General features: G+C 40.8%; 1 protein-coding gene and 2 long non-coding RNA genes across 3 annotated transcripts in view; 2 read left to right on the top strand and 1 right to left on the bottom strand.

Annotated features, from left to right (window-relative positions):
• Positions 1-218: 218 nt before the first annotated feature.
• On the top strand, positions 219-14,331 carry utp6 (UTP6 small subunit processome component). Its single transcript, XM_003447891.5, has 19 exons — positions 219-482; positions 3,319-3,403; positions 3,511-3,552; positions 3,656-3,748; positions 4,054-4,101; positions 4,195-4,258; positions 4,424-4,542; positions 4,668-4,745; positions 4,835-4,916; positions 5,986-6,067; positions 6,181-6,359; positions 8,620-8,699; positions 8,811-8,888; positions 9,703-9,882; positions 11,780-11,860; positions 12,230-12,339; positions 12,504-12,570; positions 12,743-12,815; positions 13,751-14,331. Exons 1-19 carry the CDS (start codon positions 391-393, stop codon positions 13,903-13,905), a joined length of 1,788 nt encoding a protein of 595 aa, XP_003447939.1. The 5' UTR covers positions 219-390; the 3' UTR covers positions 13,906-14,331.
• LOC106098445 (uncharacterized) lies at positions 14,120-17,779 on the bottom strand. The gene is made up of 2 exons (XR_001224670.3): positions 17,597-17,779; positions 14,120-16,086 (listed from the first exon to the last, which is right to left on the bottom strand). It is a non-coding gene; the product is annotated as an uncharacterized LOC106098445 (long non-coding RNA).
• A 1,644-nt stretch (positions 17,780-19,423) lies between these two features.
• LOC106098444 (uncharacterized) overlaps positions 19,424-23,590 on the top strand; it is a 39,832-nt gene continuing 35,665 nt past the window's right edge. The window contains exon 1 of the long non-coding RNA XR_001224668.3: positions 19,424-20,841. This is a non-coding gene — a long non-coding RNA (uncharacterized LOC106098444). The remainder of the gene's footprint in view (positions 20,842-23,590) is intronic.

Here is a 23,590-nt window from a genome sequence, read left to right as displayed (position 1 = left end):
TTTCAAATAAAGTTCTGAAAAAAAGAAAAGCTCATGTCCCCCCTTTATATGTTCCCCTGATGATCAAAATTAATCTGAGGTGAGAAAACATACACCAAACCGTTTTCGAATATAAAAGGACAGGTAAACTTTCGATTCATCTTTATTACGTTGTGAAACAGCAAGTTTGGGAGTTTAAAACTCAGAGTTAACAAATGTTTCCTCCAGCTCGGATTTCTTGTCGGACCTATTTGCAGACGGAACCGGAAGCTCTGCTAGTCACAACTTCCACACATGTGTAATTGGGCATAGAGCTGGCCTCTCGTGCTGTTCTGTGTACAGTTGTTATAACATTATTAAGTTTGACCAAAAAGCAGCTGAACACGAGCGTTTAAAGGCTGTTTGGACGAGATGGCGGAGATCGTTCAGCAGCGGATCGAGGACAGAATCCCTGAGCTGGAGCAGCTGGAGAGAGTGGGACTGTTCACCAAGAAAGAAGTCAAGTAAGGCAACACCGAGCCTTTACACGCTGTGTCTTCTAGGAAAATAGCAAAAGAGGAGGTGACGGATTAGTCCGGTTTGATCGGACGCAGTCTCAGAGAGGGCCTCGAACCTGTGAAATATTTAGTTGTTTACATTACAGGGCCGAGAAACTGCGAGAGATGAAGCTGAGAAAATCTATTAATCATCTTCTTGTTCTCAAAAAAAAAAAAAAAAAAATCAACAAAAAACGTTTTTTACTACTGATTAATTTTGGATGATTTAGGAAAAAAATATTCCCCAAAGTAAAGAGCAAATAGAGTTAAGTGATTTTATTAATCTGGGCAGCTGAACTTAACTTTTTGACATCTATAGTTAGCAGCAATACATCGAAGATATTTGTGTCCTGAAGATTTAAGGAGGAAATATTGAAGATCCCTTCTGCAGATAGTTGCACATTTACATCCTTAATTAAAATCAATGTTAGGGTTGTGAATCTCAAAGTAACTGGTGATGATCAATACATTATAGGAATCCCGATACATCACCATGTTTGTGTAACATCAGAATAGAATTCCTTCTCTTAAACACCCCAACAAGTCATCAATTTCCAACACTTGACCTCTTCTTCCACCACTCGTAATATAAATAGAGTCCAGCCATAATAATACACAAAATAGAGAAAAATATTTAAATATACAGATACATATATGTGTGCAGACCACTGTGGTGAACGTACTCAATTGCACCCATTCAACACCTTGCTTTCAAATCTACCTGATGTGCTTCAGAAGTCTCTCAGACACAGCTCTATTTTCTTCACTGGGTCTATTTATTACAGAAGCTGTACTAGCTGCACGGAGTAGGTAAGCCAGGCAAGAAGTTCGATACAGGAATGGCATAGAGAATGAAAGCTCTGGTGCAGACTACACATTGTGCTTCTGTAGTACTCCCAGGGTGATTTGAAGCCAGGCAAAGGAAATAAAATTAACTCAGGAAGTCCAACATCACAGACACGCAGACGGTCTACAGAATATGGTACCTAGATACCACTTTTCTACTCTAGTTAGGCATCAAAGCACTTTCTAGTATAACTTTCATTCACAAAATCACGCTTGTTCATTTGAGTGCTTTTTTTCTGCCATGCATGTATGGCACACTATCTTGCCCAGGATACATGCAGACTGAAGGAGCCAGGGCTCCAACCATGGATCTTCTGACTGCTGGACAACCAGCTCTACCCCCTGAGCCACAGCTATTGCAGGGGTTAAGCTTTTATGTACTAGGAGTTATTCCCTTTACTCATTTTCTGTCATATGATGTTACAGTGGATGTTTCTGCTAAACATGGCCAAAATGTCAAATAATGAGGCTAACGTTTAAATAATCTCTTCAAGCCTAAAACTAGGCTCCAGATTGCTTTAAATATAGTTTTTCTACTGTAGGATCTTTATGATGTCAGTGAGAGCAAATACCCAGCCCTGTACCCTCTTTCACCTGCTGTTCAAGTGTCCTGTTTGCAATGAGCAGAAAGCTGGCCTAATGGAAAGGTCTGCTTTAAATTCAGTTGATCAGTCCTATAATTTGATTTCCTGTGTTGTTTGCTGTCGTCCACTTATAGCTTTACATTTTATCATAATTTAATTGATAAGCTCCACCAAAAGGAGTATGAAGTATCGTCTCCGGCAAAAGATTCAGAGCACCTGTGTATCAAACACTTATATGATATTGTCTTATAGATATTTTTGTGTACTGATAATACTCAGCCATATAGGCCCACTGATGTTCAAACTGAGCATCTGAATATGGAACAAAGGTGATATAAATGACATAGCATGGTAGCTGCTCTGAGTATTTCAGAAACTGGTAATTTACCTTGATTTTCTTATGCAGCTACCTGTAGAGATTGTTCTGAAGAAGATATAGAAAAGCTATTGAGTGAGTGACAGTTCTCTGGGTGAAAATGCTCAAATAACCACTTGTTTCAACCAAGGTATGCAGAAGAGCATCTCTGAACACACAATATGCTGAATCTCGAAGCAGCAGAAGACCACACCGGGTGTCACTGTCAGCTAAGAACACGAAACTGAGGCTACAATCTGCTCAAGCTCGCCATAATTGAACAATAGAAATTCAAAGAAGTGTTTGCGGGTCTGTTGACCCAGTTTGATGTGACACCATGAAAGCACTAATCCGTCCTGCCCTGTATGAACGTTTCATGATGGCGGTGGTGTAATGGTGAAACTGAGGCTACAATTCACACGGGGTCATTTTCTTGGCACACTTTAGCCCCAACTGAGCATTGTTTAAATGCTACAGCCTGCTGACCATGTACATTCCTTTGTGACCATAGTGTACTCATTGTTTTTGGCTGCTTCCAGAAGAATAATATATACTGTGTCTCAAAGTTCAGATCATTCCAAACCAGTTTCTTGAACATGACAGTGAGTTTACTGTATTCAAATGGCCTCCACAGTCACCAAATGTACGGATCATGGATGTTCCCTGACAAACTATCATATCAGTATGGACTAAAATCTCTGAGGACTGTCTCCAACATCTTGTTAAATCTATGCCCCAAAGAGATAAAGCAGTTCTGAGGATAAAAGGGGTCCAGTATTAGCAAGGTGTACCTAAAACTTACCTATGAGTGTAAATTCAGTGTACAAAAAATGCATTTTATGCTGTATTTCCTAAAATTGACCTCAAAATGGCCCATTCTTCTTTTGTGCTTTCTCTTCTCCTAATACAAAAACTGTTGGTCAGTATTAAAATTTCCATGTGAAAATATTCCCGTGTGTGTTTATGCAAGTCCTTCTCACTGATTCAACATTATTCTTCTGTTCTGTTTTTCATTTAGATCAATAATCAAGAGAGTAACAGCCCTGGAGTACAAGCTTCACAGGCTGATCGTAAATAAGGAGGACTTCATTGCATACATTCAGGTGGGCGGCTGTGATGATACATTATGTTTCTTCTAAGTTTCAATAAATAAGTAAAGATCATGAATCGTGTTCAGAACACTTACTGGAGACTCTCCTTTTGTTTATAGTATGAAATCAATGTTTTAGAGCTGATCAAGAAGAGAAGAGCAGTAAGTATCCTACATACAGAATCTGTTATTTTAAGCTCATGTGATTAAAGACTTGTCAGTAAAACCCACCTGACAGTGACTGTACTATCCTTTTCATTTTCAGCACATACACTATCAGTTCAAACGAGAGGAGATTGAGTACCCCATCATCCACAGAATAAATAGCATCTTTAAAAGAGCAACAAATAAGTGGAAGGTAGTGTAAATAGAGCATTTGCAACACTGTAACTATTATTCTGTATGGTTGTAATAATTCATTTATAACATCAGATTATTAAATTCAGCCATGTGTATCCACTATTTGTAACATTTTTTGACATTTTTTTCCTCTAAATTTGTATGATACTTTCTAATGTGTAACTGAGCCATTGCTGGAAAGTAATATGATGCTTTTTGCTAACAAACATGGCAAAAAAAGTTAAAATTGTAGATTTTTACATTGAGTTTAAATTTACAAAAGCCGAAAGGAGTGAACAGTCACACGTCTTCTTTCCCCCGCAGGATGATGTGCAGCTATGGCTCTCACATGTTGCTTTCTGTAAGAAATGGGTATGTAAAGATGTCATCACTTGCTTTCAAGTCAGATACGTCTGCTCTACACCGTGTCTTCTCATTCTTATAATGATCGCTTTCACTCATCAGGCCACCAAGAGCCAAATCAGCAAGGTGTTCTCAGCCATGCTTGCCATCCATCCTGACAAACCAGGTACAGAAGAAAGGGAGCATTACAAACACACTGCAATTTGCCGACATTTAGTGGCTGGAAATGTGTATTAAAGTAAATTAAACCAAGGCAGGAAATCTGTGATTGCAATCTTGGAGATGACCAAGACGAATGCTGTTAATAAACACTGTTTCCGCCTCGCTTTAGCTCTGTGGATCATGGCTGCCAAGAGCGAGCTGGAGGATAGAAATTCTTCTGAGAGCGCGAGACACCTGTTTCTGAGGGCACTGCGATTCCACCCAAATGATAAGAAAGTCTACCAGGAGGTAAAAGATGCCAAATATCTTCTTTTTATTATTGTTATTTAAGGTGACCCAGACTTAAAACTTTAAGCAACAGTTTATTCATTTAAAACATGCTCGTCTAAAATCCTCCAACCACTCTGTGTTAGTACTTCCGTATGGAGCTGCTGCATTGTGAGAAACTGAGGAAGCAGAAGATTCAGCTGGAGCAGGCTCAGATGGACCTGGTGAGCGTGAAACTAACACAAAACAGTAGGAAGTAAGCGCGCGCATATGCTGCTCGTTGTATTTAAAACCCACTGTTCACACCTTCCAGGGTGAATATGAATTTTCTCCAGAGATCCTGAGTGGTAAACTGGCTGAGGTTGTATACAAAGATGCTACAGGGAAAATCAAAGGTAAGCTTGTCAGTGGTTATTCACAGGCCTGTGCAAATATGAGAAAATATAAAATAACTTAAGTGTTTATGCTGCAAATACATTTGAATATTAAGAGCGGCATAATGCTGTCACACTCTCCCCTGTAGACTCTCCTCTCAAAACATTATCCACAGTGACATATCCACGTCACAGAGAACCTCTTTTTCCTAACTGCTCCTCAACACCCAGATGTTAGAAAATCCCTGGTGTAACAGAAGAGAGAATATTAAAAAAACAAAATCTTAAAGTGCAGTTGTGTTGTGTGTTAAGAAAACAGCTCAGCTTTTATAAATTGCTGTAAAACTAAGCACACCTGTGAACACTATATAGGGATTGTGCTTGCATGATCTTTATGCCGGTTTAGTAAATCTGGGCTTTAAAAATAACACATTTATTATTTAAATAAAATGCACATAATTTGTAGAGCCGATTTAAACCCTTTCTGCATCTTCTTTTACCCTGATTGTCTTTCATTTGCCAAAAAGAGATTAAAAACTGTTATTTATTTAGTTTTTATTTCAGTTCAAGACCACCTATATTGTCATTAAAGTGAATTCCTTTAGCAATGGGATATGTAAAGACTAAATGGGGATAAGAATTGGCAATTGAAATCACCCCTGAGCACAGGATCACTATTAAAAAACACTCAAATCACAACCTTGCATATGTGGAGGGACTTTTCATGGAAAAACTGTGCAAGATTTTTATTTTTAATAATAACTCCAAAACAAAAGTCCAGACACACCAGTGCACAACTTGAATGCTTTTGGGGATGTGATCATTGTTTGGCACATCACTTTCATGTTATCTGGCACAGTCACATTCTTAAAACTGTTCTGGGACGGCGTTCCCACTATGGCGAAGGAGGTTTTGTCTCATAATATTGAATTTACATGTCTGACCTGCTACCTGGGGAAAATTGGACCTTAGTTTAGCTAAATGTGACAACTGTCTATTAAAAATATTTATGGTGGTGAGTAAGAACAAGCCATTGGCTTTGGAAACAACCTAGCGTGTCTCTCTACTTGTGTATCTTTTCATCCTACAGAAGCAGAGTTTGTCATCTCACTTCTGAACATAGCGGCTATTTTTGACTTCACCAAAGACCTCCAAGAATCCATCCTGCAAGAGTAATTTACTTCCGAAAAGCTTACATTTACCTCTCTTTTACATGAACTCTGAATTCCTCAACTTCCACAGTGTTATCTTTAAGCAGTACCCTCATCTCACCTCTTGTTTCCAGCTTACAGACTAACTACACAGACGACAGCTCCACGTGGGATTTCATGGCTAAGAGGGAGCTGGAGGCCCCAGGAGCAGGAGAGGAGCTCCAGACTGCCAAAGGCAGGGCCTCAGATATAAACCGCAGAGAGGAGCGCTGCTGCCAGGTCTATGAGGAGGGCGTCAAGAGTCTGAACACTGGTAGGAGCTTCCTGATACACAGAGAGAACATATATATTTGAATTTTAAAATGAATTGTTGAGACATGACTTAGACTTTGGTGATTAATTATTAATTGTAATAAACATTTTACTACAGAGCATCTGCTAGCTATGAACATTAATTATTCAAAAGCTTGAAAGTGGACCTGTTATTAAGCTTTTCTCTATTTCCTGTCAGACTTGGTGTTACAGTTGCGGATGCTCATATTAAACATGGTTCAGTGTTCATAATGAGGTCAGCATATGTTTCAGATATTCACACTTTTTGCCTTTCTAATCACTGGATCATATATCCAGTGATTAGAAGATGAGGGTTATTTTGGACTGTAAATTGTGAAAAAACTACTCCAAAAATAAAAAAAATATGTAGCTAAAGGTGAGCATAAAAGCATCATTTCTGTGCAGGTTTTTGCCTTAAGTGAAAGTAAAACTTATTTTATGGGCAAACATAAAAATTCCATCTCACTTAATAATTTTCAACCACGTCACGATCTTCATCTGCAAATGAAGTTGGTGGGTAGACTAAGAAGTACGCAAAAGACGCCACTTTGTTAGGTACATCTTACCCCTTTTACGCTCAAACCTCCTTCATTTTTCATGGCACAGATTCAACAAGGTGCTGGAAACATTCTTCAGAGATTTTAGTTCATGTTGACATGATCGCATCGCACAGCTGCTGCTGCAGATTTGTTGGCCCCACGTCCATGAAGTTAATCTCGTGTTCGCCCCCACATCCCAAAGCTGCGGTGACTGTGGAGGCCGTTTGAGTGCAGCGAACTCGTCATGTTCAAGAAACCAGTTTGAGATGATTTAGGCTTTGTGTCACGTGCCTTGTCTTGCTGGAAGCAGCCATCAGAAGATGGATCCACTGTGGTCATAAAGGGTGGTCAGCAACAATACATACGGGCGGGCTGTGGCATTTAAACAATGCTCTGTTGGTATTCAAGGGGCCAAAGTGTGCCTAGAAAACCATTATATATTATGTCCCACACCATTATGTCAGCGGCCGTAAGTGTTTGTGGATCCATGCTTTCATGTTGTTTATGTGAAATCCTCACCCTACCATTGAATGTCACAATAGAAATTGTGACTCAACATTTTTCCAGTCTGCTGTTGTCCAATTATGGTGAGCCTGTGTGAATTGTAGCCTGAGCTCCCTGTTCTTAGCTGATGAGAGTGTCATCTAGGGCTGCCACGATTAGTCGACTAGTCACGATTACGTCGACTATTAAAATCGTCGACGACTAATTTAATAGTCGACGCGTCGTTTGAAGCTTTGTAAGATCCCAAAAGACGCAGGAATAAGTAGTAGTATTTAAGAGTGTAATAACGGACTGAAACAGAAGATGGCAGCACTGCATGTACAAGGATGCCAGCTGCCGTTAAACCCCGAAGAAGAAGAAACTGTGTTCCAGAATTCATAGCGCGGCCCAGCGCAGTTGTCAACAATGGCGGCAGCTAGTTAGTTTTAATATTACAATTATTATTCTTTCTGGGTCACAAAATAAACGTTTAACATATTTTCAGGTGTACATTTTACGTCCAATGGATGCATGATCTGATTAGTCGACTAATCGCAAAAATAATCGGTGACTAGTCGACTATCAAAATAATCGTTTGTGGCAGCCCTAGTGTCATCTGGTGTGGTCTTCAGCTCCTGTAACCCGTCTGTTGTGCATCAGAGATGCTCTTCTGCGTCTCTCGTCTGTAACGAGTTACTGTTGCCTTCCTGTCAGCTTAAAGAAGTCTGGTGTAGTCTCCTCTGATGTCACAAAGACATTTTTGCCCAGAGACGTGACGCTTATTGGATATTTTCTCTTTTTCTGGCCTTTCTCTGTAAATTCTGGAGATCACTTAAATCACCTTCCTCACTCTTATGCGCAGTTTGAACTTCAGCAGGCCCTCCTGACCATGTCTGCGTGCCTACATGCATTGAATTGCTGCCATATGATTGGTTGATTATGTATTTTCTTTAATGTGCAGTTGAGTGTGTTTGTAGCTTTTTTTCAGTGTCAATGCGCCCATATTACCAAAACAAGAACGATCTCTTCTTGTTCTCTTCTTGTTCTTTTATTTAATTTGCACATGCTGGCAGTGGGTTAAAAGCTTTAATGGAAGAATTTTATTTTGGTCAAAACCTCCAAGAAGGAGCCCAGAAAGTTGTAAAACGTTATCGTTGTTCCTGCATGTATTCATTCACTGCTTCTGTTAGTGTATGAAACCACTGCTTTGCCTCCCAGAGCCCATGTGGACCTGCTACGTGGCCTTCTTGTTGGAAAGGATGAAAAGGAAGACCAACGTCCAAGAGCTGAAGGAAAAAGTACGTGAAAAGTCCCTAAGTTTGGCCTGAAGTTATTTCCTCCTCAGGTACGCTGAGAAATGTCAATGGCTTCAGTGTTTCTTGGAGTAAAAACAAGTGTTTGTATCACAGCGGCAGGAGAGGCTGCTGGGAGTGCTGCAGCGTGCCCACGACTGCTCGCTGCTGAAGGAGAATTACTACAAGAACTGGGTGAGATAAAGTCTCTGTTCAATGTGTGAATGGAATTTTAGGCACCCGTAAGCCTGTCTTCTCTTTATTTGAATGATGACCTGTCGGCTCTCGTGTCACTAAAACCACGTTTCGTTTTGGCCGGGTAACAGCAGTGCCAGTCGAAGTCTGACTAGAACAGCAAACTTCTTTAAAACCTTCCAAATCTTCTCTTCTTTCAGATATACACTAGCAGAGTTAACACAGAATTAAAATGTAATTGTACTGCACTGAAAACACAACATGTTATTGGAAAAGCAGAAACAACTGAGGCTGACACCCAGAAGTTACTAATACACTGACGTTCAGGCAAAGCAAATTAAACCAGTTCTCTGATGATGATGTTTATGATGATGAGAATCTTAATTAGAAAAAAATGTGGTAATTGTTGGCCTAGTGGTTAGAGGCTAATACCAAGCACTCTGAGTAATTTATGGGTTTGTGTGACTGTTATTTAATAGCTGTATTTATTTGTTAATTTATTTGGTGGTGCGACAAACACACATTGTCCAGCAATAATGAATAACAAAGTAAACAAAGTGCACATTTAGACCCAGCACATGGTGGCTTTATGGATATCTTGGTGGTTGTAAGCCTGTATTTTTTTTAAATCAATTGCTATGTTTCCTGTGTAGGATTACTAGTTTGACTGGTAATGGGACTGAAATTGTTTAAAAACTGAAAATGGTGATAGTAGAAAAACTCCTTAAACATCAGGTTATATTCAAAAAGGAAACGATACCTTGCATTTTACTGATGTATGAATCAACCGACCTGATGTTGTCCACGTGACCAGCTCCAAATCTTGCTCTCATCGGGAGATGCTGAGGGAGCAGCAAGTGTTGCCATGACAGCCACGCAGCGCTACAGCCAATCAGTGACCATGTGGAGTTTGAGCCTGCAGACGCTGATGGAGCTAGGGAGCCGAGACATAGGCCGGTGTTTTCAGGACGCTCTCAAACACGTTAATCCCAAGGTACACACACACACACACACACACACACACACACACACACACACACACACACACTGGATCGGGAGAGCCATGTTTGCTTTTATGAAATCACATAATGGGGTTCAGTGATTTTCTCATCTTACACTATCACATAAACACTGTTCAGCACACTGAGTGGCAGTACCGCTTTAATTGTTGTCCTTGGAGAAAGGAGACATATGGATTCACTCACACACATACACGCACTAGCCACCAGCAGTGCTGTATAAGTGGGCCATCTCCTTGGCCTAATTAGTCTCTGTTCAGTCATATTAATTTCCTCAACTGTCTTCATCTGCCTGTATGTGAGCACACATGAAGGCAGGTGAAAAACTACATTTAATCTTGCAGATATGTGTGTATCAATTCACCTTTTTTAAAGGTAAAAGCTATCCCAATGATGAAGCTGGGAGCTGTTATGGTAAACATGCATGTGTATATATTAAAAAAACATTTTGCAGGTTGATGGGGCCAATAAATACGGACCAGGAACAGCAGCTCCAGAATTAGAAACACATGCAGACGGGTACAAGGAAAGAGAGGACAGAGAAGAAGGTGCCAACTACAGAAGAGAGCAGATAGAAATTAATATCAGTTAATCAGTTCAGTGCAGACAGGAATAAAAGGGAGAATATTTAGGGAGGCCACGCAGCAGCCGGAGTCTTACCATTAATAATTTGAAGCCCGATTTCCATCTCGGCTCAGTTTGACCTTATAAATTAGCGTTTAGAATTTCTTATGTACTCTTTTGGTCAGTGGTGAATTAAACCTTATCTTACAATCTCTCATATATTTCAGAGTAGTCAGAACGTTCTTCTTAATTTTTCTGTTTAACCTCCCTCATAGTTGCACAGTGCTGTACAACTGTGAATACGCATGCCTCGGCTGAGCCGCAGGCCTTTGTAACAGTGAACAGAATAGCTGATTATTGTTGTGGTGGGGGTTTCATAAGTCCGCGGCCCTGAGAAGTAGCTGTATGAGGAGGATTACTACAGCTGCTTATTATGCAAGTCTTTTCTTTTGAACAAAACACCCTGTTTGAGTTTGGAGAAGTGGCACACACCTCCAGGGTTGGAGGCCTGTGTATCCAACAATGTTAAGTTTCCACACTGAAAAGCACAGAAGTGCAGATGAATCAGTGATGAAAATGTAAGCTCGCTCTTTCTCCTGTCATTCTGTGCTCATGCCAATTCCAAAAGGTATATTGATCCTTCCCTCCTGGCCGAGAACAGATGCTGCCTGAATGATTATTAATTTTTAAAATCTCTGCATATAATGGCAAAACCCAGTAACTAATTCTGATCTGAGCTTTGCATGCTCTGACACGTTCACTGGAGATTGAGAAGTCCAAATACTTCTGGTTCCTGCTGCTTCTCAAATGTGAATATCAGCTGTAGTGTCATACCGGGCTTTTGGATGATGCACAGTGTCCCTCACTTGCTGTATTTACTTTAAATGATACTAATCCCACTAACTAGAAAAGATCAGAGCTGACCACCCAATAAGTAGCTCCGTTTCTTACAAGCTACCAATGATGTGCCAGTTTAAAATTGACATTAGAGTGTTTAATAGAAACAGTCTGATGATAGATATCCCAGGTTGGACTGTCAACACTGCTTAAGTGTTTTAACAGTGAGGCAGCTCTAATACAAACTCAAGATAATCCAGAAGTTCTTTTATTGACAGACACGTGTTTTACGTTGTTGTTATTCATCAATGTTAAGTCGTGAAAGTTGTGCAAGCTTTGTGTCTGAACAAAATGTGCGTGCTTATGGTTGCTTATTAATGACCAGGCGTAATATTAATGCATCAGTAAGGTACATTCACATTTTTTAAGGTGGGTGAAGCTCACTAATGTAACCGTGTCTTGTCTTGACAGGAGAGTCTACCACTGTGGCAGCTGCAGTTTGAGTGGAGCAAGGCCAACCAGAGTGCCGAGGAGACCGAAGCCATCCTCAAGGTAGTGCACCTGAATCCAGTTTGAACAGCTGCAGTGTGATCTTGCTATATCCTGCAGTATTTAGAGCAATTTATCCGCTTCATCTTTTGTGGATTTGTTTACACAGATATTTTATCGATAAGAGTTACGCTGGAAACTCAGTTTTGAATTGTTAGAAATGAAATGCGCAACAGTTAATGACAGGATAAAATATGATCCTGCACTGTATTAAAAAGTACACTAGACAGACTGTGATCAGAAAAGGCTGAGTAAGATAAAGATGAGATAAAGAGTAAACAATAAAAGCTAAAGCAGGCAAGATTAATAGTGTTTTTGCCTCTGAATTGAGGATATGCCTTGCAGACAGTTTGTTCTCTTGCTTGTTCCCAGAGAGGTCTGCTGTCTGCAGTCCCGGCTGTTGCCATGGAGATGAAAGAGTGCTACCTCGATTGGTCCTACTCCACTGGAGGCTACAAGAAGGCGAGGAAGACCTTTACAAGGTGAAAATCAGATAACTCTGTCTGCTCATGTAGTTTTTAATTTAGGTGATGAATGCAGCAGGAACATATAAGTTTAATGGGTCTCAAAGCACTGACCTGCAGGTGAAAAATAAACTTTCAGGATCTTTAATACCTTTTAATTAAATTGCATTTTTCTTATGTAGCTTACAGGAAAACCGCCCCTTGTCCAAGGACTTTTTCACCAGAATGATTCAAATCGAGAAGGAACAAGTACGTATATGAAGTCCAGTGACATCCTCATTCTTCTGCTGTTTAACCTGCCTGCCACCAACTACAATGTTTATATTGTACTGACTTCATTGATAGTTTGACACTGAAAAGATACATTTGATGTTGCTGATAAGTTAAAACAATTAATGTGATTACAATGTTGTTTTTTCAGGAAAATCCAAAGATGAGCAATCTGAGGGACTACTATGAGAGGGTGCTGCAGGAGTTCGGCACCTCCGATGAAGGTGAATTTAAATCAGTTTAAGGAGCCGCAATGAACCGGAAAGCTGGTGTTATATATGCTTTCAGCTCAGCCAGCAAGCTCAAGTTTTAAGAAGAATATTAAAGTTTGTGAGCTCATTGCTCCCCATTAATACATACAGAAATTGGGGAGTGATGAGTAAGTATCCCCTCAGAAGGCCCAGGTGGATGCTGGGGTGGTGGAGGGGTTGAAACAGCAGGCACCGATGCAGGGCAGGAACAGTATTTACAAGTTAGAGGAAAAGATTAAAAAAGACATCGCCAAAACAAGAGGATGTGTCTTTGTATGTTATGTGAGCACAAATCAAATACAGGTTTGGATTGAACAGCTAATCAACAGTTATTTGATCAAACTGAGTCAGAGGACAAGAGTAAAAACACCACGTTCAGTCTTTGAAGAGAATCTGTATTGCTAAAGAACAAAGTTACACGAGATGGAAAATACTGGGCCACCTCCATATCACACCTACAGGAGCTGCTCAGCCATGGATACCCTTGGCATGAAGGTCTCGATGCATTACGTGCCCCAGCACTTGGTGACCCAACCCAGAACAACAGTCGCCTCAGCGCGCTTTATATTAAAGGAAAAACAAAATGTATTATGGTAGAAAACCACAACAGTCAAATGATCCCCTTTGGGCAAGCACTTGGCGACAGTGGGGAGGAAAAACTCGCTTGTGACAGGAAGAAACCTCTGGCAGAGCCAGGCTCAGGGAGCACTGACCATCTGCTGTTACTGGTTGGGGGGAAGGGAGGAAGACAGTGGGTGGCATGTTACAGTACCACACTTGTAATGCTATAAGCTCTATAGAGATGTGGCCCAATGCTTCTGTCCTTATAGTGTAAAAGTGTGGACAGATACGATGAGATTAAGAACCTTTAGTTTTTTTTAACATAACTGTTTCCTGTTTTTCTAAAGATCTGTGGCTGCAGTACATCCGCGAGGAACTCGGACCCCTCGGCCAGCCAGAGAACTGTGGAAAGATCCACTGGAGAGCCATGAAGTTTCTGGAAGGAGAGAGTGTAGAAAGATTCGTTTCCAAATATGCACTCCTTCAGACTGGACACTTATGAGTAGCAGAGAAACAAGGCTGTGAGTTCAGATAACAAAAACCTTGTGGAGGTTTGTCAGCTGAGGAACAAGCACATGTTTCTGAGCGATTCTTCCTCCCAGTCTAATTGAAGACTGGTGCCATGCTGAATTTCTTTCATTCCCAGCATTGCAGTTTCTGTTGTTTGCGGTTCATTCAAAATAAACCTGCTCGTTCCTCTTTAAAGGTTCCAGCCATGATACAAGAACAATTCTCATTTTCACAGACTTGTTTTTTCTTATCGATTGCAGCGGTAACTTGCAACAGGTGTTCGTTTTTGTTTTAAGGTCTGTGCTGCGTTTGTTAACCCCACAGTAATGACGCCCAGAGTCATTAAACACACGTTTGTCATTTTGAGAAGATAAACTTTAATGCTGTTATGAAGATGATATTAAAACAGTCTTTCATTCTTGGGTGTTTACTCGGGTTATGGTCCGTCTGACACAGTAAAATTACACAAACACTTTTTTCTTAACAAAGCAGTCATGTAACAGTAGCTCTCACAGATCCACCACTTATAGATTGGAGAGGTTATTTTGATAAAAACATCCTTTTATCCTCTGAAGCATACTTTACATCACACATTGTTTGCTGTCAGTATCAAGTATCACTTAATTCTCACCTTTTATGGTACAAAATGTTGCCTTTAAAGGTCACAAACCATAAATACAAAGCAGCAGCAGCAGTACTCTGTGAGAGAATAGCACATGTATGATGAGTTCAGTGCCAACTAAAAAGGAAAAACCCCCACACCTCCTGCCAACATCAAAATATATTTACAGTGTGTAAGGACACTTTAAATTGTTACAGTTTATACAGCAATGTAGGAAAGTTATGAGGTATAACAATATTAATGGAAAAAGCTTATAAATAGATCATCTTACACATTAAAATCTAGTAGAAAATACACATGTAAACCTACAGTATCAAATTGTATCACTAGACAAAAGCATGTTTACTGAAAATGATAAATACAGAGAGTGTGAGGGTGTTTACTCTTAACACCCTGCAGGTTGTTAACATGAGGTCCATGTGGCAGTTTTGGGGGGAGCATGAGATAAATTAATGGCAGTCCTCTGTAGAAGATCTTTGAGACGAAACTCCATCTTTAGAGTCATCATCTCTGTCATGAACTGAGTTTTCATTGAATGAAAATATTAATTAAGGCAGAAAGTGGTATGTTTAATGATCCCACTGCAAAAACAAGCAGAGCTGCAAATTTCTCTGTAAGTGGAGTTGGGCTACTTGAGTTTCCTGTTTCTAAAATTTGGGTGGGGGGGGGTGCTAACCTGAGAAAATATTAATGCAGTGAGGGGTACATTTTACTCTGCAGCTTCAGTTCGCAAAATCTGCAATAGAGTGCAAGGGGAGCCATATCAGCTCATGATGGTCTTTAAGGATTTATAACCCTTAAATTTGTGAAAACTGTTACAATTTCAGTATTTTAGCTATTAAAAGGGAAAAAAAGTTACAATTTTATGAATATCAGCAGATGAATTTTATCTTCAATCTATTCTTGCCTTTTAAAAATAGTTGGACGCATTAGTGCCGCATTATTAGAAGGCGTGTACTTCAGTGCGTTTTAACCTCCAAACATGTTTAGGAAAAAATGTTGGACCACATTTTAAAACAGTTAAAAATGAACTTAATATCTTGATGATCTTCAGTGTTTTTCACATTTCTACCACCTTTCTTATTTTAGGAATAAAGACAGGATGTGCTTGTATGTGTTCCCCCTGCAAAAAACACAAAGAAAAACCTGAAACTATACTAACGTACCTTCCATGAACACCAAAACCAAGAACCACGACTCTTGTGAGTGTTACTAATGTACCCAAAATTCTGGTTACATCACCTCCCACATGCCAACCCCAGCTCTCCACATCACACATCTTCAGAGCTTTTTAAAGAAGATGTAGGTGAAGAGTACCAACACGCCAGCAGACAACAGCCCAATCACAAACTGGTGGATGGTGATGACGTTCTCCAAGGCGTGGATGCGCTCCTCCATCGCACTGGTGTGGATGTAGTCATAGATGGAGACCCCGATGCTCCACACCGCCCATACGGCATCCACCAGCGCCTTCATGGTGGGAGAAACCATTGAGAGGGCCGCCTGCAGCCGGACGCCCACCGCATCCGCTGCTTATTGGCCCCTGCTGCACTAAAGAGAGAACAAGAGAAGAGGGTGACACATGGTGCAGCGAGGAGATGGCGATGTGTGGGCATAATGACTGCCTGTGAAACGGCAAATACAGTTTAAGCTCTACAGCCACGAACAGAAAATATCATACAAATCAGCTTTTAAATAAACCAAACTACTGAAAAGTCTGAGCCTGTGTGGGATCTTTCTGGCTACTTGGGCTTCCTCCCACAGTCCACAGACATAAAGGTGAAAGAAAGGTGTGAATGCTGGTCTATGTTTTAGCCTGCAACACACAGGTTACCTGTCCACCCTACCTGTGGAGTGAGCTCCAGCTACACCAAGACCCTGAATTTTGTTTTGTTTAATTTATTCAGAACACCTTCAGATTTAGTTTACGTATCTGAAGAGGAGTGGGAAGACATGCACATCCACTTGGATAAGACAAGGAAAATGGATGGATGGATGGATGGATAGCTGTCTGCAAGTGAACTCTTCTGTTTAAGCGATTGAGGTACGTTAATAATTATCATGTAATTGCTGTATTTTTTATTAATTTAATAATGATAAAGAAAATGTGCTTTTTAACTTCAGAATAAACATAATTGTATAATATTAACGATAATTTGTTTTTCGACATTATTGTATCCTATTGTATCCAACAGAGAACTTCAATATATCCTACTGAGAACCAGCCTATTCATTTATGTCCTCTGTAATGGACATTTCGTCTTGGTCTCTATCTTTTGACTTATTTGAGGTACCTTACTACCTCCTGGACATCCTTGCTTTCCACTGATATCTCATGTGTTTGGGTTGCCTCTATTACCTCCAAAAAGGAAGAAAATCACCAAAAAAAAGTTCAATGGGAAGATTCTCTTTTCCTCGGTTCTCGGGAGGATATGCCCAACATGAAGTCTAAAATAAAATTGGATTAAAAAATTTAAAAAAAACAAGGATTAAGTCGGAACCATCAACATGTTTTATGCTGATAGATAAATAAATTTACTCTACCAACTCACAGCTAAAAATTAAACATTTACGGCGTGATTTTTATTTCACTGAAACAAAAGAGATGACTTTAAATTATATTTTTTATTTTGCTAATGAAATAACCCGATAACGACGTTTTTAACGGATGAAACTAACCCAATTTTTAACTGTTGACACGAAAACGATCAACTACTGAAATACATTCATATATGTATATAATATATATATATATATATATATATATATATATATATATATATATATATATATGTATTCCTTTTTAAACTTTCGTATCTTTTCCGCACTTTTTACTGAAAACTCAACGCGAACCTTACCCCAACGCGTGATGACGTCACGCACCCACTGGATTCTTGGCATTACGAGCATGACAGCGTTTGGCCTTGTGGGATCAGAAACCTCGCAAACCTCACGCCTGATCCACAGTTTGAGGGGGGACGTGTTGTTGTGTTGCGCACAAACCGCTCAGGCTGTAACACTAACGCGACGAAGACGTTTCCGAAACGGAGCCAAAACTCACCGACAAGTGTCAGATGTTACAGCGATGATGAGGCCGATGATGAACATCCGTCCTGCTGTTTCTGGAGTAATGAATTATCTTGTTTATGTGGCAAACCTGCGTGTTCTTGTCAGGAACCAAATCGGTCATTGCTGGTTGGCGAGAAGTCCACCTCGATCGGAGGCATCGCTTCCGGACCGAACCTTTAAAATTAAATAGTTATCTATTTAAATCGATAATAGCATAACTCAATGAGAAAATGAGTCCACGGCAACAGATGGATTTATTGGAGAAAGGCTCTAACACCTGAATACACCGGGTTACCGTTATCATTGATTTTCTTATTAATAATAGCTTCTTTAGTACCGAGCGTCAGGTCATACGTTTATTTTGATAAGAAATCCTCCAATTTCCGGTGTTATTACTATGGGCTTTTGATGTGAGGTGAAGCAGCTGACTGATGCCTTGTGAAGGCGTCACACAGGAGCGTCAGCAGCAAGACTAAAAGTGGAGCATGAGCTCAGGACCGAGTAGAACTCAACAGAACTGAATAAATGATCAGAACAGAGAGTACAATCAGGCAAAAACATTGAAAACTTTCACACAAGATTCAAACTCATCATTAAACACGACACAGGGGCAAAAAGGACAAATCAGATGTACAAAGCAAGCATGAGAACAGCTGCAGCTGTACTTAAAGGGAAGGCCTCCATCAGGACTGCAGCCTGTTTGATCCCACTTCCTGCCCTTTAATTACTGTTTCCTGTAATACACACCAAAAATCTGGAGCCATCTGTAGTAAAGGATAGACAGACAGATACTTCCACAAGGAAATTCGGTGTGTTACAGCAGCAGCACCATAAATAATAATAATGATAACAGTGAAATCTACAATAAAACCACTATTATTGAAAGTACCACAGGCCCACATCGAAGGCCTTATGATGCAAGGGAGTGCCGTTTTTTATGCAACATTGAGAGAATAGAATTTTCAGTATAAGTGGGATTAAATAAAAAAATAACACTGAAAATGTGCAAGAGACAATTCCAGCAAGGAGCAGTGCAAATGGCATTACCATTCTCACTATAAATCTGACAAACAACAGGAGGGAGGTTTGATATAGAGGTATGTGTGTGTGGACAGGTGTGATCGCCTGTCACCACAAAAAGGAGAGCTGCTGTAAAGTTTAAAAGGGAAGGGTAGGAGTGATTTCCCAGAACATTCATTATGGTAGTGGGACTGAAGAAGTTTGAGGGAGAAGTGTGTCCCGCTACGTCGGTATTGTGTGCTAGGAGAGGGGGAGGTGGTTTGTCTGTGATGGAGAGCTGGTTGTCCAGTGACCTCCTGACCCTCACCGAGCTGCTCCAACATCTTATTAACCCTTTTCCTCACGTCCTGTCCTCTTCTCATGCAATCCATGGCACTAATGAGACTATATTTTAACTAAAAATAAACATTTTAGCACTGGATTATAATTTAATGCTTTGGTGTTCATGTATTCTGATGAGGCACTGATGATAATACCAAACCTTAACTTCTGAACCTCAGAAACTAGATTCAGTATTCTTTACTGTCATCCAAACAAAATGAAGTCAGTACTCATTCACATTATGCAAAACACTTGAATATAATAGAAAATACAATATTTAAATACAATTTATTGAAAAAAATAATAGATGTCAGAGATATAGAATATAGTCTATCACGCGTCAAATAGATGTGATATGTAATATAGACTATTATGTGTAAGTAATATAGAACAAAATTTAAAATATCAAAGGAGAATGAAATGTTGCTGAGAGAATAATCAAACAATATAGTAAAAATATAACGAAATAAACGAATATAACTAACTGCAAAGGAGCTGAAAACGAAAGAATAAACAGAAGCAAATGACGCAAAGAACAGGAGATGAACTGAAGAGAATACCAACAGATATTAGACCAGAGTGAGTAAATGAAGTCAGAGAGGCTGGAATAATGGCCCACAGAGCACTATAACTAAACACACACCCGTCGTAATCTCACTGAAAACACTTAACGCAGCCACGGACTGAATCCAGCTGTCACGCTGTAATTACCACCTGCTGTGCAGCGACACGTGATCGGTGATCTGCGTGAAACAATACAGGTTACATTTGAAACATGCACAGAACGATGAAGTGTCACGTCGCCCTGCAGCCAGCAGGTGTCGCGGTACACTAACGCGTTGCGGGTCGGGGAGGTAACGGGAGAGGTGTGATGAACCTGGGATGTATATAGCCTCCCGCACAGCATCGATAAAAGGGGAACACCTTGAGAGAGGCGCAGACGAGCCGCCGCGGAGCCGCCGGACACCGCAGCTGAGCGCGGGGGCCTCTGTTGCGCATGTGGACGGGCGAGCCAACGCACCGCAGGAATGTGTGCAGATCAGAGGCAAACGCACATGCTCGGGCTTTTACTATGTATGTGGTGCTCGATCATTTTCAAGTCCTCGGGCAATATAGTAGAGACTACGGGGTCACTTTGCTGTGCCGCTGTCGGAAACCTATAATTGGAAACGAGCCAGTGACGCGCTGAAAATAACCAGGTTAGCACTTAGTACCGGTCCATTTTGGGGAGGGCCCAACACGAGGGCGCAGCACCATATATCAGCTCTTTCCAGCTGTTTGGGAATATCCTGCTCTAGAAAAGCTGCAGCACGGCGGCAGCAGCAGCGGCGCAAGCAGGGTGCTTTTTCTCCCGCCCCCCCCTTCCAGAATGGATATTGGGTGAGTGACTGGGTGCGCACGGGGGGATCTCTTGTTGGGAAACGCAGAAGCTCTCTCTCCCTCTCTCTTTTTTTTCTTGAAGGGAGGGAGGGCGGGAGGGGAGGTGGGAGACTGGCACAAGGCTCGACACTGTTGCGTCTGCATGTTTTTTCTCCTTGGACAGACAGGAAAAAAGATGGACCAGGGGGACTGTCCGACTTATTCCACAAGAGAGTTCCCGGCCCCCACCCCCCCAAAAGGATAATCTTGCTCAATTTGGGATGCGTGCAACACCAAGTGATCACATATTACTTGGGCGGCGGTGGTGCTGGTGGTGGATGGACGGTGAAGTTCAACTTCGCATGCAGACGCGATCTCCTCCAGGCAGCCAGACAAACCCACCAGACAGTCGGCGCGTATTACGTGAAGAGGTCTCCATATGGGCTACGGGATGCGAACACCTGCCCGGTACGCAGGTAACTACAATCCGACGGTGTCGCCTACTTCTTCGAACACCGACAGGCAGCAGATCAGCAGGTATGTATGAACAGGCGCAGATTAAACCTTCTCTTATCTGCTCTGAAAGTGAAATCGCGCAGTCGAGAGATATTTCAGTATGTAAACCTCTGGAGTTTCCTCCTCATGCAGTCCCCGGCGACGGGACTGATGATAGTGTGTCAGAGGCTGGGTCTTTGCGGGCAAGGTGAGTCCTCATTTCATTCAACTGGCCTACAAAGTCCCAGTTTCTGGCTCATGTGACCCCTCAAGTCATAGACAATACACCTCGGCTATATATCTATTATTAAAGAAAAGAAAAAACCTTAGGGAACAGACAGCATTTTAAAGCAGAGGTAAACCCTTTGTGTTGCAAGCAGATACATAGCTTAAAGTTATCCAGAATAATTAGTGCAAATATTATGGAGAAACTGAAGGGAAAAAATACACTAATATAACGTGACCATAAAGTCCTTAATGAAATCCCTACACATATAAACTGCAGGCAAAATTACGCGAACATTAGTTACATTTTAAAAGTTTATGGACAAGAAAACTACATAAACGTATTTTAAAAAAGTCGAAGCTGGTTAAGTAAAGAAAAAACCCCATAAGAGTCATGTTATGTGAAAATAACCATTTTAATATATCCATAGATCAAACAGTGAACGTCACTGTTTAATTACTGGCGAAAAAGTGTTTGACTAGTCAAGCTTAAACTTTTTACATACAGCCCCGGAACAGAAGAGTGCGTGTCAAGTGTACCCAGAAACCGAGAGCAGAGGTTGTTTCCGATTTATACAATGAATAATTTGGAGTAAAAAACAAGACAAAAAAACTCTGATATTTTCCCCCCCACTGTTCTCATGTAGCTGTACAATTCGTGAGTAATTATTTTGCAAACAAATGACATTTTCCATCGTTTTTTCTTCCAAAATGAGCCAAATTAGGTTTTGTTTAACCCCCCCCACCCCCTCAAAAGAAAAAAAAGTAGGTGTATAGCAACAGTCAAAGCACTAATAAATGCAGATGAGCACTCAAGTCAGAATTTACTGTTGAAACTTGAAGCTCAAGCTCTACATAAATGCATCTCAATAAAACAGGCAGAGCTGTCAAAAATCTTAAAGTGGCCTCCTCTATTATGTCGAACAAGTGTGTCAAGTGGAGAAGAAGTTGTTTTGGAGGCCTGTTTCTATATCTGTCCTGACCCTAGCATGCCGTACATACCTCACTAATGAATTTAGCATCCTGACACTAGATGCTTTATGTAATTAATAGAGCCGAGGGCTGTGGTGGCATCTCTGTGCTGCAAGCGACATGTAGGTAAGACATTTGCTGAAGAATGGGATTTTTTTTTTAAAACAAGACCTCCATGATTATTAACACACACTTAAAAGTGTCCTGTAAATGGAGCGAACTCTGCTGACATCACAGTAGGTGGGATGTCGTTACGCTGATCTTTTTTGTCACTGTTATTTATTAAACTCTTAATACTTGAACCTGAGTTGTTTTGTAGGCTGCGTATAACAGATCAGTGGCAGGCCATTTGTTTTTACAAGCCTGCCATTACTCGTTGCGTCTATAATAAGTAGCTGCGGACTGAAGTTACTGGAAAGTTGACACCTTGCAAACCTCTGGGCGTTCTAATGAAATTCATTGTGGCATCCTAATGCTAATTGGCAGCGTTACATATAGAAATATTTCACGCTCTTATCAGATAGCTATAAAGTACATTTAAAATCCAATCGGGAGAACACATTAAATGCGTCTAGTCCACCTAAGATTCGCTGAGATGCACTCAACTATCATCACAGATTCCCTCCAACGTAGCACACTACAGTGCAATGACACATCACAGAAAACAGATAAAACCACTCCAGCCAAGAGCTCTCCATATATGCTGCAGGAGAGTACAAGCCAGTGCGAGTATGAGAGCCGAGGGCCTAGTAAGGGAGGCTTGGTGGAATGAGCCTGGTTTGAATAAGCAGCATGGCTACGGAGAGCTCTGGGATAGTCACCAAGTGTGCTGATTAAAATTGTGATATTAAACAGTGCTGGCTGCTGCCGCCTGCCAAGCCTCTCTCAGTGGCATTTCACATTGTTTAAAAGGTCCAATCGGACTCATCTCACCACTTGCTGCACAGTGTTGCTTACATCTTTTTTTTTTCTTTCTTTCTTTTTTTTTTTTTTCCACCACGGCTGTCTCATATTCTCTCCTCACCATTTGTTGGCAGGGTTGTAGACTTACTTTAAATAGACTTTTCCTACAATTCCCAGGTTGTTTTCTGCTCTGGGTCACTGGGTTCACTGCTCTCCGAACATAAGTCAGCGCATGTGTATGTTATCGTGTGCATCATATAGAAAACTCTGTGTAAGGTGACGGCCTCGGATTGTGTTTATGCTTTCTGTGAAAGCTGAACTTGTAATGAACACAGGGAGGCCTCCTTCTCGGAAATTCTGCTCTGAACTCATTCAACTCCCTTTTAAAAACGTCACTGCAAATCCCAATAAAACTCTGCCATTATAAATATACAATTCATAAATACTGGAAAGCATGCTCAGTTTCGTGAAATATATGACCCAGCCCCTTTAAAAGGTCAAACTCCAGACATGGTGGTCACTTCAGGTTGTTTCATTTCTTTAGCCAGGGGTGAACAGATACCCGAGTCATGCACCAAATCGCATTTGAAAAAGCCAGCGAATGTACTAGTAGTTTGATCTCAAAAGTTTGGAATGAGACACAAAGATAGGGAGGGAGGGAGGGAGGGAGAAAGAAAAGGCAGCAAGAAAA

This window comes from Oreochromis niloticus, linkage group LG6, assembly GCF_001858045.2.
Source record: "Oreochromis niloticus isolate F11D_XX linkage group LG6, O_niloticus_UMD_NMBU, whole genome shotgun sequence".
Classification (NCBI taxonomy): Eukaryota; Metazoa; Chordata; class Actinopteri; order Cichliformes; family Cichlidae; genus Oreochromis; species Oreochromis niloticus.
This window is presented reverse-complemented; position numbering and strand designations above follow the sequence as displayed.